General features: G+C 44.3%; 1 protein-coding gene across 1 annotated transcript in view; it reads left to right on the forward strand.

Annotated features, from left to right (window-relative positions):
* The window catches only part of CACNA1I (calcium voltage-gated channel subunit alpha1 I), a 167,306-nt gene that overhangs the window by 77,763 nt on the left and 74,239 nt on the right, over window positions 1-15,304 (forward strand). The window contains exon 4 of the mRNA XM_013947212.2: window positions 14,663-14,760. Coding sequence (XP_013802666.1) covers window positions 14,663-14,760 — 98 coding nt within the window. The remainder of the gene's footprint in view (window positions 1-14,662; window positions 14,761-15,304) is intronic.

Below are 15,304 nucleotides of genomic sequence, written 5' to 3' on the forward strand. Positions count from 1 at the left end.
TTTACATGACTTTGTCCTGAGGGTCTCAGTACAAGGAGTAAATTCATACAACCTGCCTTGCCTTGGGGGCATTAATCCCTCAGAGGGGGTGCTCGTTATGCCTCTCTTGAGCTAAGTGCCATAACTAGCTATCTGCAGTGGAGATTATGTCTGCCTCTGCCTACTTCTGCGGCGTCCGCACAACACATCCCAGTATAGAATATACTCCTGTAAATACGTAGGTAGGTTAAGGAAGAGAGGGCTTCACTATTTGTCCAGAGGAGTGATTGAGATCACAAGCTCGTGCCCAGAAAATGTCCAAAACCTTTCCTTAATTCCTCCTTGGAGTCTAGTGGCTGAGGACAGTCTGGTACATCTTTCAGAAAATGTCCCATATTTCCCTCCCTCCATTATCAATCTTCAGTTTGCTGCATAGATCTCAAACTTTCATCAAATCACATCCTAACCTTGCTTTTGATAAGACAATTGACATGACTCGTGTAGTTTTGCATTTTAAGATATGTTTGCTGTATTTTAACAGTTTTTAAAAGTGGTAGACACCAGAACAGGACACAGTATTCCATGTCGTCACTTCTGTGCCTTATACACTCGTAATACAGTCTCTCTATTCCATCCTAAAATTTCCCCGTTTCTACAGCCAAGGATTGCAGTAGCCTATGTAATGACAGCATCTGACTGTCAATTCATTCAGCTGCTTTCTCCAATGACTCCAAGTTTATTTGGTTGGTTGGTTGGGTTTTTCTTCCCCTCTCACTCTCCTCTTCTGAAGAGAGTAAATCTCTTCCTGTTAGTAGGGACAGCAATCTTTGTTCCCAGATGTATGGTTTACATTTGTTTATACTGAAATACATATTACTTGCATTTCCAAAGCAGTTCATACTGTTCTATACTGATGACTTATCCTCTTCATTTCTTTTCTGTTCTCCCAAAATATGCATCAACTGCAAAATCCATCAGTGATTTTTTTTTCTTAAATATTTTCTGCCAGGTTGTGATAAATAAATAAAGAACAGAGAGGCAAGAATTGTGCATTACAGAAGTACATCTGCTTGCAAATGATTCCCCATTTACTGTTACATGTGAGGCTTACTACTTAGCCAGTTTTTCTCCAGCTAATGTATGTCATGATGATTTCGTATCATTCCAGTCATATCAACATAATTGCTTGTGTGAACCAGACTTGTAATCTCATAAGAAATTATAGCACATTAGTTTGATGATGTCTATTTTTCCTTAAACTTGTGTTGGTTATGTTTAATTTTGTTATCCACCATTAATCTGTAATCTATCAAAGCCACGTACTGGCGATTTCATTACTGAACTGTGATCAACGTCTGTCCAGTCAGTCTAAATATTCTGATCGCTATGTTTTTAAAGTACTGGCACAGCATCAGAATTTCTCCAACCCTTGGATGTTTTCCCAGTCTTCTGAGACTAATCAAAAATCATCAGTACTGGTCCAGATCTTGTTTGGTCATCTCCTTTAAAACTCTTGGATGTAGATTTTCCAGACCTGCTTACCTTAGCATATCCTTATTTTGGTAGGTACAGCTTAAAATACTCAATCACGATTGGAATTGAAAACAGCTTATTATCATTTACAGTATGAATGCATTATCTGACCTTCCCCAAAGAACTGAGTTTGTTCTAGTTGTTTTTTGCCTTTTTACACTGTTCATGATAATTTTATTCTCTTGTTCTGTGACTGATCTGTACCATTTCATGTGTCCATTTGATTCCCTTACAAATTTTCTAGAATTTCTGTCTTCTAACAAGCTTCCCCTCTCTCACATTTGTTTTATTTCTGCCTTCAGTTTTCCTTATGGTATACTCTCTTTTTAACCAGTTCAGCTTTCTTTTCTCAATTATGGCTTCTTTGATGCCTGATATATATTGTTAAACCCTACTTGATTATCATTCACAGTTTATGAATTAAATTCTTTATCCTGACTGGGTTGATGCACAGCTGTTTCTGCGTGTTTTCAGCCTCATGAATATGGCCTTTCTAATCCATCATATATATCTATTACTGTTGATGACCTTATTTGCTTTGTATATAACACATGTGATCAAGACATGTAATCAAGCAGTCTCAGCTTTAAGTTCTATGATTCCCCCCCCCCAAAAAAAAAAGCTTAATAGAGAATCTCTGTATCTTAGACTCTTAAGTGCAATATTCTTTGACTTATAAAACTCATCATTTTAAATGCTGGGAAATTGCAAGGCAATTCAGGTGCCAACACATGTTGTCCAAATTCAATTTTTGCAGGAGGGATAATGGGAGTTGTTTTTCTATGAGTTATGGATCAATACCAATAGAGGCAGTCAGCCAGTTTTCTAGTGTGATTTGGGCATACCTAATGAATATAGTCACATTCACAGGATAATTCAGGTTGGAAAAGACCTTGTGAGGTCTTCAGTCCAATCGTTGGCTCAAGGGAGAGGGTCAACAGCGAACTCAGGTTAGGTTGCTCAGGGTTGTACAGTTGGTTCTTGAAAATCTCCAAGGATGGAGACTGAACCGTCTCTCTAGGCTTAACTACTGTGTACACAGTCTGAACTGTCCTTGTTTGGCTGCATGCCTGTTGTTTCTTGTCCCCCACTGTGAAGAGCCTGGCTCCATCTTCTTCCTGACCTCCTTGTAGCTACTGCGGGCAGCTGTTAGGTGCCCCTGAAGGCATCTCTTCTTCAGGCTGAAGAAGCCCTGGTCCCTCAGCCTCTCCTCACAGGGCAGATGCTCCGGCCCCCTGAGCATCTTGGTGGCCCTCTGCTGACCTCACTCCAGTTCATCAACAGCTTTCTTGTACTGGGGGCCCAAAACTGAATGAGCTATTCTAGATGGGGTCTAATAAGTGCAGAGTAAACACTGCCCTCATCTACTGGCTGCATTCCTGTTGATGCAGTCCGAAATGCCATTGGCCTGCCTCGCTGCAAGGGCACCCTGCAGACCCATGTATAGCCGACTGCCCCCCCAGGACCCCAGGTCCTTTTCAGCAGAGCCACTACCCATCCAGTACAGATACAAGATGTCAGTCCAGCCCAGGTGCAGGACTTTACACTTCTCTTTGTTGAATTTCATGAGGCTTCTGTCAGCCCAGTACTCTACCCAGAGGAATTCTCTACTTCATATGGCAGAAAATGAATCCATAAGTATTCATTTCCAAATTGTCACTGATTTCGTGCTAGAGAATGCCATTTTTGACAAAGAGTGCTACTCCCCCTTCCTTTCTGTCCACTTGAGCCTCCCTAGCTAAGCTAAAATCATTGATTTTAATATTCCTTTCATGCAGATCTTCCCACCAGGCTTTCCTAATGCCATTTAGGCTGTTTATGCTCATAAAATGAACAATTCCTATCCTCTTTATTGCTTAAGCCCCTGGCATTGGTGTATAGATGATGCAATTTTTCTCCTCTTTACATCTTTTAGTGCCTTGATTGGTTTCGTTCTTGACATGGAGACTCTGTGAGGATTAACTTTTTTCCTATTTTCATCACTTTCCCCCTTTGGTATTTCATTTAACGATCTCCTAACTGGTCTGGCTGTCAGTACCCTAAAAAATAATTCCTCTTCTAATTAAATGGTGGTTAATGTTTATACTTTCTCTGAAGGTAATCCAGTACTCTGTAAAATGAAAGTCTCCTGTCCTGTGAGACTTGCCAAGTCAGTGATTCTTTACCACATGCCTCCATCTTCTCCTTTGCCTTTTGGCCAGGATGGGGCACCAAGGAGATCAGTTGGATATTTCTTCTCCACCTCCATCAGAAATTGTCTATAACCTGTGAAATATCATGATAAGAAAAACAGAAAATTCCAAAATGCATCATCCTGTGGAATATTGTTCTGGAAGTCTGGAAACCTTTCCAAATTTGCCTTTATGTCTCCTGTTTCAGTTATAGTATGGCATCACAACTGTCCTGATATCTTCATTTCCCTTCCAAAGCATCCTTTCCATTCTGCTTGGTAATACAGCTTTTGGAGAGTGTTTTCTGGCATCTTTAAACAGCCGGAGATCCCTTATCAGGCATGCCTGATAGCCCCTTAGATTGAGCAGAACATTTCTCCTAGTTCTCTGTGCCTTTTGGCTCCTACATCTTCTGAAATGCTGCTTTCTGCAGCTTCCACACTGGGAGCTTGGAAAGTATTGTTCTCTATTAGCTGACATGTGAAGGGGGGGGGGGTTGTTTGTTTGTTTTCTTTTTTCTTTAGGGCCTCACCTTGCTGGTAGTTATCTACCGTCCTTGATTTCAGCATCCCCTAATTTCTTAGCTATTGCTTCCATTTTTCCATAAACCTGTAATGATGATGCTTCCTGACTCCATCTCCAAGCTCTTTTCAAGCATGTCCTGGTCAGGGCAGTGCAGCATCAGCACTTGAACAGTGCCCCTTTCCTTTCAGGAAAGCCACCAATTTATGGTCCAAGTTTATCCCACTGCATTTCCACTCAGGGGCTGGCAGCTCTCCGAAGGACTACAGAGATCAGCCCCCTTCTCAAATGCCTGCCCATCCCTGTGAAACAAAATTGGCACGACTCTTCCACACCAGCTGGAGACTGGCAGGGCTGGTCTGCAGTTGCTGTGCATCGGTCCCGTACCCACCATCCTGTCCTGAGCAGTGGCAGGGGTGACGTGGCAGATAAAAAGGGCATTCAGGGCAAAAGGCAGGAGAGATGCTGCTCAGCCTGAAACGCTGATAGGTCTTAATCTTGGAAGACAGGAAAGTCTGTTGCCGATCTTTCGTTTTCTCTTTGTTTTTAATTAACTATGGTCCTTCAGGGACCTGGCCAGAATTTGCATAGTTATGACTTTAAAATCTCAGACCATTAAATACTTACTAGCAGCAGTGTAAACAGCCAACTACTCAGAAAATCTTTGTTGACTGGTCTTTGATGCCAAATTAAAGTTTCTATAAAATTATGACAAATGAAAGAAAACTGTAATAAATACAGCAATTAGGTGTTTCAAGCAATGATCAGATAAAGATGGAATGCAGCAAGCAGCAGGCTAAATAGCATCTTAACCAAAGACAGAAATATCAGAATCACAGACCTCACCCCCCACACACACTTTTTCCTCCTTAATGATACTAATTATTTCATTTAGTTTCTCCTAGTAAAACTACCCATAGATGTGCAACATATTGAAATGAAAGGAGTCATCAAAATGAAATGAATCACACAAGAGAAGAATCAAAACAAGAAGGCAGTGGTACCCTGCATGTGTTGTGTGTGGTTTTCTATTATTGCCTCTAATTTTTTGCCACTCTAAAAGCTAATTCCCTACCACATGAATTCTTAGCTTTACTAAAAACTGAAAAAAATCATTTTATAAGAAAAAGAAATTTTCCCTTTCAGAGTTAAGAGCTCTCCTTAGAGTAGGATGAGTTTCATGACTTTACAAAGATCTGAAATTCCCTAATATTTCAAGAATAAGGTCACTGTGCCTAAGACTGTTATTTCTAAGGACTGTGGCTATGCTGCCTCCTTCTCTCTGCCAGGACTGAACGGGAATGACCAGGCTGCCACTGCCCAGTCAGAGCTCTGAAAAGGGGCATTAGCCAGGGCGATCCAAGCCATAGACCCTGAACTGCACCCAGCCTTGGGGCTGTGTGCACCCAGGGCCAACTGCTGCCACACGCAGGAGAGGCTGGGGCGAGGGGCAGCCTCCTCTGCAAGGGCATGGCTGGACACTTAGGAATGTAGTCGCTGCCACTGGTGGGGATGGAGCAAATTTCTCCTTCACCCTTGCAGGTGGGGTAATAAGGTGAGACTCCTATATGATCCTGAAAGCAGGTTGCAGAGCACAAAAATGGGACTGTGTGCTGGGAATCGCCCTGGCCTTTGCCAGCAGGCTTGCAGGACCAAGCTGCAGAGCCTTTTTTCTAAGCAATGAAATACAGATGTAGGAGCTTATTTTCAGATTCCTGGTTTTCAAAAATGAGGCCCTGCAGTCCCATCTTCAGATGTCTGAGCTTGGCCAGTCCCTCTGGCCTTCTCTTCACAGGGTGAAAACCTGCTTATGTCTTTTTGTATCATGTCTCTGAGACTGTTAAGAAACTCTGACGTTTTCTCTTAGCGCACAGTTTGGAGAGAAGTCTGGATGTTCAGGGGTGTGAAGTAATCACATTGCAGGCAGCAAGGGACTGGTTTCACAGACTCTGGAAGCTTTCTGCAAGCTTCTGCTTGGAGAGAAATTAAAAGAAAAAAAAAGTTATTCTGTACTGGAGGGGGCATTTGCAGGTTATTTTTTTTAAGAATTCTATGCCTCATAGCCCTGGAGCTGAATGTGTAATTAGTAATTAATTTATCACTTCCAGAAGAAATGTCTTACTTTTTACTAACAGAGTTACAGCTGCTTTAATTTTTTTTTTTTATGGGAGAGGAGAGGAAGTAAAAAAAATAAAAAACCCTTGCCAGTAAAACAAGGACTGCAAAAATTACATCTATCTTCCAGCTTTTATGTCAGCAGAGAGTTGTTTTTTTCACAGTGTGATGAGCTCTAACTCTAAAAGAGATAAACAGGACTACTTAGCTGAGTACACTGTGGTTTGCAGAGCAATTTAGAGGCCCACTGTGTAACATCTGGCCACATCTCATATGATATTATTCCATCGTTTCTACAGTAGGTGTTGAAAGGAGTTCGGCTCATCTATTTAGGGTGCATTTTCAGGCCTTGTCCCGGAGGCACCAAACTGTGCGAAATGTGTGCAGATGCCTGTGTAACTGGCTCTTCAAGTATTTTTGTAGTGAAGCAAAGTTCTCTGGTGTTTGCAGAGAGCCAAAGCAGGTTCAGTGCTGGAGGCAGCCTGGCAGCCATATGCCTCCTGCAACTAGGAGCAACCTATGTCCATCTTGCAAAAGAGCAGGCCCCCAAAATTAGTCAAGTAAGAGCTAGAGCAGCCAAGAAGACGACATTTTTAAACATGAGACCAGAGGTGTCTGCAGTCCTGTTTGACTGGGGGGCTTGTGCGCTTAGCAGACCCCATTCTAGCGGTGCCCGTTGCTGGCTGAAGCCCCTGTCCATTCCTAACGCTGGCAAAGTTTGTGCCCTCCTGCAGCTGTGAGCAAATGAAGAAGACAGGAATGTGCCACAATGCAATCCTCTAAGCAGGAAAAAGGGAATAGCTACAGAGAGTTTTTAATTTCTGCCATAGCCCCAGGGACCTTCAGTGAGAAATGAGGGTGCTGCTTCAGCTGTAGAGCAAAAATGCTGGCATGATGCAGAAATCTTAAAAGTTAGTCATGGCCTCAGAGCCCTACTGGCTGATAAACAGCCTGTTTATGTGCGCTGCATGTTGTATGCTTCACTGGTACGTGTGTGGCCTGTAGCTGCAAGCTCAGGTTGAAAGCAGTTGCCCTCTTATCTCCTGCAGTGTCTGGGCAGGCCTCATCAAAGTTTCCCATCTCCGCTTCTGAGGTCTCCAAATCGGTTTGCAAGAGATTGGATTCATCCATTAACAGCACCCGGCTGCTTGCAGGTCTCATTGCATATAAGCTAGGGTACATCTAGCCTTAATGAGGGCTGACAGGAGGTGTCCTTAATGGCACATGCCACCTGCTTTAGTAGTTTAGCTGTGTGCTTGTTCTCCTGCCTCCTTGTTTTGCTCCAGTGCTGATGGCCCAGCTAACCAGGCAGTGGCGAGTGCCAGTAAGTGGATTTTGCTGCCTGGCCTCCTTTCTTGCATGCCCCAAATACAGCTAAGAGAGCCCCTGGGGGCACCTGGCCAGCCCCAATACCCACATCCCCTGGCCGCAGCTACTTGTCTCTGGCCACGGAGAGCCAGGATTGGGTGGATCTAGCAACGCAGAAGCTTTTTAATTTACTTTAATCAGAAGGGCTCGCTAATGTAAATCAAGAGGGGAGATGTGGGACCCTAAGGGGACATTCTGCAGGGAGATGACTAGCTTTGCTCCATCTGTGCACTGCAGCCGTGGTCTTTGAAGCCAGAGCAAGGGGTGTCCAAAGGCAGTTAGCTCTTCCTCTGTTCCTAGTGTGTACTACAGAGGTGAGAATATTTAGGGGTAAATCTGTCTCTCTCCTCCCCCATCCCGTCACCCCACAAGCTGCAGATGGGAGATTTGAGAAGTGAAATCCCACACCTCTGTGTGGGCTTATATGTGGGGGGCACATGGGTAAGTGAAGCTAGATCAGCTCCAACTTCTGACGCTGAAATGTGAAGTAAAAATTCAGACAGGAAGAACTGGCAGTCTTAGTGTGTTATGTTTTCCCTGTGATCTTTACGCTCTAGGTCTTCCAAAGAGATAAAACCTCAGTACATGGAATTTGATGACCAGATCGGAGACTAAGGACAGAAAGGCATACTCTTGTACACAGCAAATGTTTACTAAATCACATCTTTATAGTATGACTACACGTCAGGTTTAGATTCCTGACACAGCTAGGAAGCTGAAGGAATTTAGAGTGGAGAACAACCAAGCAATCTTCTGCCTCAGTCATTCCAGATGCTTACAGATCCAAGGACTGGATAACAAAAGTCCCCAAGCAGGAAAAAGCTCCACTTTGTACTGAGATGCACTGTAAGCCTGAAATTACAGCTAGGAAGTCACAATCATGAAGTTTCTGGCTTCAGTGCCAGACCCAAATGTATTTGACAAAGAAATATGAATTGATTAGACTGTAGTTAATTAGATTTCAATTGAAAACTCCTATCAGGTAAGGGGAATTAGACAGCTTTTGAATTTAACAAAAACATATTGTCTTTGTGTCATAAGAAAAATACTGCCTCAGTATTTTTCATGGATGCTTACAGAATACATTTTAAATATTAATTTTGGGGAGCTAATTTTCAGCAAATAGTTCAGGGACTAAGATTAGGAAAATTGATAATTATTTAATAAAGGTATAAGAAGATGTAAATAGAGAGGGGAAAATGATAATGTTTGAACTGTTTTAATCATGGATGACATTGAATGTAATTGTGGGGAAGCTGTTAGCCAAACACTGCATGAGTACATATCTTGGGTTATGCATATGGCAAGATAAAATCTGAATTTTCTGGACTACTTGCATGGCTTTCTTATTCTTGCTGCATCTATTTTAAATTGTCTTAGTTCTTATTCCTTCAGCTTCTTTCCATGTCTTCATCATGTAACTATTTCATGCTTATTTTTACGTCCCTTTTGTATCCATTCTGCGTGTGCTTTGCGTTTAAGGAATGGTGTGAGTCATTTGCACGGGAGAGGAAAATCGAAAAGATAGCCATCTCACAGCTCCTGTTGGCAAGCCTGCTCTTCCTTGCCTGGCACATGGTCAGCTTGGCCCAGCACTTCTGCTACTGTTGGGCAATGAGCATCGCTGCTGCTGGAGAAGTGGGGAGTGCCCAGAGAGATTCAAGCCCACTCGCCAGCTAATGGGTGCAGAGGAGAAAAAGCAGTGCCAAGCAGTAGCTGACAGAGCTGTGGTTCAGAGCTCGTGATCAGCATGGGCTCACGGTGCTGGCAGTGTGCATGACCCCTTGTTGCTGTATGCTTGCTCTCTGCTCCAGTGGTTTGGCATGGGATGGAGGTGCTCTTGGTGCCTCCTCAACAAGGTTAATGTGCTAACAGATTGCAGGCATTTGTTCTGCATGCTAGCAAGGCCTCTTCTCTGTTAAACTCGAGGCCTCTTGTGTGTTCAGCTAAGCAGGCTTGCCAGGGCATAGGGTAATGCTTACCAACAAGGCAGAGAAAGCAGGAGGAGGAAGCAGGAGGAAAGAGATCGGTGGGGAAAGGGACAAAAGGAATAAAGAGGAAGATGGAAGAGGAAAGAAAGACTTGGAATGGAACTAAAGGAAATGAAAGTAAGTAGAGGAAGAAGAAGAGGGAAAGGCAAGTGGCAAAGGGAGAAATGGAGAGCCAGAAGGATTAAAAGAAGAAGTGGAAGTGTTGCAAACAGGCATGAGGCAGAGGGATTGAGAGACAGCTGGGGTAGGAAAGGGGAGAGAAGCCTTGAAAGTGTGGAGAGAGGCAGAGCCTGAGGGGAGAGCAGGAGAGCCACAGGCAGCCAGATACCTTGGGGGTCTGTGGACCAAGGGCCTTGCTGGTTTTGACAGATGAAGCACACCAGGCAAAACCTGTCTGTCTCCTCACACCACCTCTTCCCTCTTCTGTTTTGACTCTCTGCTGCCCCCTTTGCTGCTTGCAATGAGTAACGGGCCCTTCCTGGGGATTCAGAGCCTCCAGCTGCACTGAGCCCTGCCAATTACTGCTGTCCCCTGACAAGTTGCTTTGGCCCCTCTGTGGACTGGAAGCCGGCCTCGGCACGGGGTGGAACTCATGTGGTCCCCTGAGTAGGGCTTTAGCTGCTTCCCCTCTTCATCCAGGCATTCCCTGCTAGCCACTCCCAGTCCTCCCCATTTCTCCAGGATGGACCCCCCCCATGCAGCTGGTGGCCCTGTGCCATTTCCCACTGTGGCAGCGTTCCCATCATACATCAGCCTTGAGCAGGGATGGCTGATGCGTCTATCTCCTTTCCTTCCAGAAGAGTTTCTCACAGAAAGTTTTGAAAAAGAAAATCTCTACTGAGGGAAGAAGAATTACTGAATAAATTCAATTATCTTGACAGCTCAGTGCTCAAATTCCTTCACAGATCAGGAGTTTCTCTCTGATTTAGTGTAGTTTCAGCTTCCTAACCTGTCCCTGCACTCACCCACCCACAACAGAGGCCACATAATACTTCAGCAGTGCCAGACACGAGCTGCCATCTCCACAGGGAAAGATGCATCCCCCACTGCCCTGTCAAGGTGAGGGGAAAGGACAGCTCACATTCATCACTGCGTTTTTTTTTTTCCACATCCTAAGCTTTGTCTGACCACCTCTGGAGCTTAAAGAAACCAAGGTCTTTATAAACAAAAATAACTAAAGTAGTCGAGAGAGGGGAGTATTAGAGAAGCTAAATCAGAACATGGGGGACACCCTTACTGCATTGGGCCACTATGGAGCAAGGACTAGGAGCCTGGAGAGCTCTTGAGATTTAACAAGGAGGTAACCATTTTGGACTACAGCAGAATCCCTGAGAAAACCCACTTCATTAGGGCAAGGAGGCAACATTTGGATTCATCTGTTTTCCCTGTACAGATATTTTTTCATTGTTTGTTTATAATTGTTAGAGTTTCATGTTATCCCTGTCACTACCAGCTTATCTTCATACGGATATGCTACTCTTGTGCAAAGAGAAGTGTCAGTGCAAGCCAATCCTAGAACTATCATAGGAATTAATAGGCGAGGATGAGAGGCCCTAATGAAAAATTGCAATGGAACTGTGTTGGAGTTGTTTTGAATATAATATATGTGGCTCCAACAGGCATAACTAAGCCGGAGGGATTTAAACATCCTGGATATGTCTCTGTTACTACAGCCAGACCAGGAGGTCTCAGGAAGAAACGAAGGCAGAATGGGTCTGTTAAACGAGCCAAAGTCCTGGGGCCTGCTAGGGCTGAGCTCATTTTTGTTAGAAGTTACTCTCTGAAAAATTTAACAGCTGCCCTTTCCTGACCCATCCTTGGGAACAGCCTGCTGTTTTTGTTGGCAGAGCGATTGACTGTTCTGAGGGTTTTCTAGCTGAACTGGAATATATTGTAGCAAATCCACAGCCACCGAGGGCTCCAGGATGCTGACTTTCTGGCTGCCTGGAAGTGCGCAGTTGCAGCTACGGTACCGTTCTGATTGTCTTGTTCCAAAAGCACCGGTACTCACTGCTCTGACCACTATTACTTTTCTAGTGACACAGGGAACATGGCACATAGGTGACAAGCTCATTCCATCTAGTAGAGGGCAGCAGCATGCACCTGATTAAGGATTCTCCCATTGTAATAAGGACTACATGGTTGTAGCCACAAGAGGATAAAAACGAAAAGGCTGGTAAATGCAGGTTCTATCTTTAAACAACTTTTACATGACCAAGTCTAATAAAAGATATCACTTCTGTCTACCGATTTCATCTTGATGCTAGCCCTTTGCTGCTCCCCTGTGCTCATTTGCTGTGAGGGTCACAGTGTTCTTCAGGACCTTTAATTTGGTCACTTGCTGTTGAGCAAAGACCACTTTTTAAAGGTAGATGTACCCCACATATACCTCCCCCTATAATGGACTGCAGTGCAGAGACTCCTTCAGTCAAGAAGCTGCCTCCATGTGGCTGCCTCTTTGCTGTGAAAAGGTGTTAGCTCAACTCCTGGAAGCAGTACAGCCAGGGCCATACAGTGTTTTGCGCATGATTGTAGGTCCAGCCTTTCAGCAAGTCTATCAAATTCTGGAGCAACATCACTCTGATGAGGTAGTCTTGCTTTGTGCTCCTGGAGTGAGGTTGATCAGTACTCATGCAAAGGCCCAATGCTCACTGCACCATGCAGTTATGTCCTTTGTGATGCCCTTTAGTCAAGCCTGTGTGTTGTATATCACTGTGTATTCTTCTTCCTTTCATACCCACTTTCCAATTTCAGCTGATCAAATCCCAAGCCCCTGTCTATCACTAATGCTTTCCATATATATGTATTATATATGTATTGCTACTGGGTTTGGCTTTTTTTTTTCCAGTTGCATCTTTTTTTTTCCCAGTATGAATATTTTGATTATCTGCATGAAATCCCTCCTCTCTCCCTCTGCATTCAGTGTATGTGGAACTGACAGTTCTAGGGAGGTAAATGAATGCCACTGCATTTCAGGGAAAGAATTATTTCATGCAATTACCCTAAAAGTGTATGAAAGAACAGAGTGAAAGGAATGAGAGAGAGAAAGAAAGAGAGCATGAGAGAATAATCACAACACTTCGACAGGTTTACCCTATTGTGTTTGAAAATCTATCACTGTGACAAGTCCCTTTTGTGAAAGGTGTTGACAGATAACTAGACATTTGCTCTTCATGGTCCTTTTGAGTGAAGAGGGTGATCAAAGGAAGGATCAGTCCATTGGTGCAGTATCTGTAAACGATATAGGAGTCAGAGTACCTGGAAAGACTGGGAGAAAGTCATTTTGTATTTGATTAAACAGGGAGGTCAGTGCTTGTGAGAGGAGGGGAACAGACAGCTCCAGACACAGAGGGTCACATCCACGTAAGCTAGTTCCACTCAAGTCCTATCCCCGACATTTCTTATGAACTGACTCTATTCTGTTTCCCACTCAACATCTCACTTAGGCCCTCTGATTCTCCCTTCAGTAGTGCCTGGGCAGAAGGATTTGGGTGGGCTTTAGACTACTAGACTATTGACTTGCAGGTCTTTCTATAGAAAGTGTAATGTTTTTGGTTTGGGAAGGGGTGCAGTAGTACAAGGCTGTGTCTCCTGACTTCCTCCATCTCTTGTGTATCATGAAAGGCCAAGAAAAGAGGGCTTTCTATAGCTCTATTATTCATATCTGGGGAAAGATTCAGCAGAGACAGTTTCTGTTCCTGACTCTGCTGCTGTTGCACTTGGCAACTTTGTCACCCTCTTGATCCCCTCTGCCCATCAGGTTTCCGCCAAGGGAAACTGGTGACAACAAACCATGTCTTCCCTGAGGTATCATGCATCTATGTTCACTATAGTGTGCAAAATACTTTGAGATACTCGGGTGGAAGTTGCTGGCCAGGGTAAATGGTTATTATAATCCAGCTTCTCCCAGTGCTTTCCAAGAGGTAGGCAAGTTTCCTGAATGTTTGCCTCACTGAGTGAGGAGAGCATTGAGCAAAGGGATACTGGGACAGGTCACCTCTTTACCTGCGCCTACCTCTCTTTCAGCAATTGCATTACTCATAGCTACTTGCATCTTGAGGTTATTTGGGGAGCATGCTGTTGGGTTAGAAAAGAAAAAAAATTAGGATTTTCCCCTTTAGGTTGGTGTCACAAAGGAATGATTTACAGCTATGGGAGAAGCTTTCCCATGTAGCTGAGGCAGCCGAAGAAGTTGCTGATTTAAGCAGACAATTTGCTTCTACATGAAATAAAACAGGTTAACTTAAGCCACCTTCAGGGACCTCATCCTGCAATGCAGGAATGTCTACAGCACAGGGACCACCTTGCTGTGCTGCAGTCTTGTGGTGGGGAGTACGTGGGATGAACAGGTACACTCAGTAAAATGAGCTAGTGCAGCCCGCCCTCCTCCCGGCCTAGTGGGAAACATCTAGCTCATGTGTTTGACCTTGTCAGGAAGGTCTCCTCAACTATGCTTTCTTTGTGCAACTCATTCCCCTTGTGACAGTCACGACAGATAAGTGCCAGGTCAGGGTTATCACAGACTCATATGACACACTGTCACTGCTCTCTGCCTTGTTTTCATCCCACGGGCAGGCTGTGTGTTCTGCCCTGGGGAGCTGTGGACTCGAATTCTGCTCCTGCGAGGCTCCAGGAGACTTCAGCTTTGCTCTTAGAGCTCCCAAAGACTCAAACTTCATCCTCATGATTTCCAGAAACCCTTCAATGAAGAAATAACAGTTCTGTGACTTGCACAGCTGGGTGATGTTCACTATTGCTGTTCCACCAGCCTAAAAGAGGCACATCAGCACCTGACAAGTGCACCAGAGGTCCATCTGTGCCTCTTGTTTTTAACACCCTTCCCAACCCCAACCACAGATCATAAGAAAGACTTACAGAGTGGCACAGAGGTTTAGCAACCCACTGACTGTGGGAACAGACCTACTGTATATCTCAAGCCAGATTTTGGATTGTTTTAAACTCTGTCTCTTCTTCCTTTTGCAGTATGGTGGAGTATTCCTTGGATCTCCAGAATATCAACTTGTCTGCAATCCGTACTGTCCGTGTCCTGAGACCCCTGAAAGCTATCAATCGTGTGCCTAGTAAGTTATTCTTCCCTCTCACACAGTGTCTGGTTCATGTGGAGTTTCTTGGGCTGTTTTCTTTTATCAGTTGCTCTGCACTGTTTTTTCCTGGATGAGGTCTCTCTGCTCTTGCATTCTGCCCTTGATTCCTAGAGAAGGGTGTTGACCATTCAGCCAATAAAATGTGTCGGTAGGCTCCTGTATGAGGATATTCCCCAGTGTGAAGTGCCTATGTCTGGCTCAAAATCCTTGAAAACAGTTTTGGGATACTATGCTCAGGGCAGTGGGGAGGATGGGGCACAGACTCCTCCATCTCATAGCCACAGGAACCATTCTTTGACCCCACCAGAATCCCAGAAAATTGCCCACTTGGGTTGTGGGGAATATGTGATTGCTAAGGTGGTATGTGGTATTGTTTTCCAGGTTGGGTTCAGCGCAAAATACATGGAGGCTACTGCATGGTGGTGTAGGCTTTTCCTATCATGAGGTCAAGAGGTATTGTTGTATGGGCAGGAAAGCTACAGTTCCCCAGCATATCTGCCCTGGTCATCCTTCATGCAAA

This window comes from Apteryx mantelli, chromosome 1 (genome assembly GCF_036417845.1).
Source record: "Apteryx mantelli isolate bAptMan1 chromosome 1, bAptMan1.hap1, whole genome shotgun sequence".
Lineage (NCBI taxonomy): Eukaryota > Metazoa > Chordata > Aves > Apterygiformes > Apterygidae > Apteryx > Apteryx mantelli.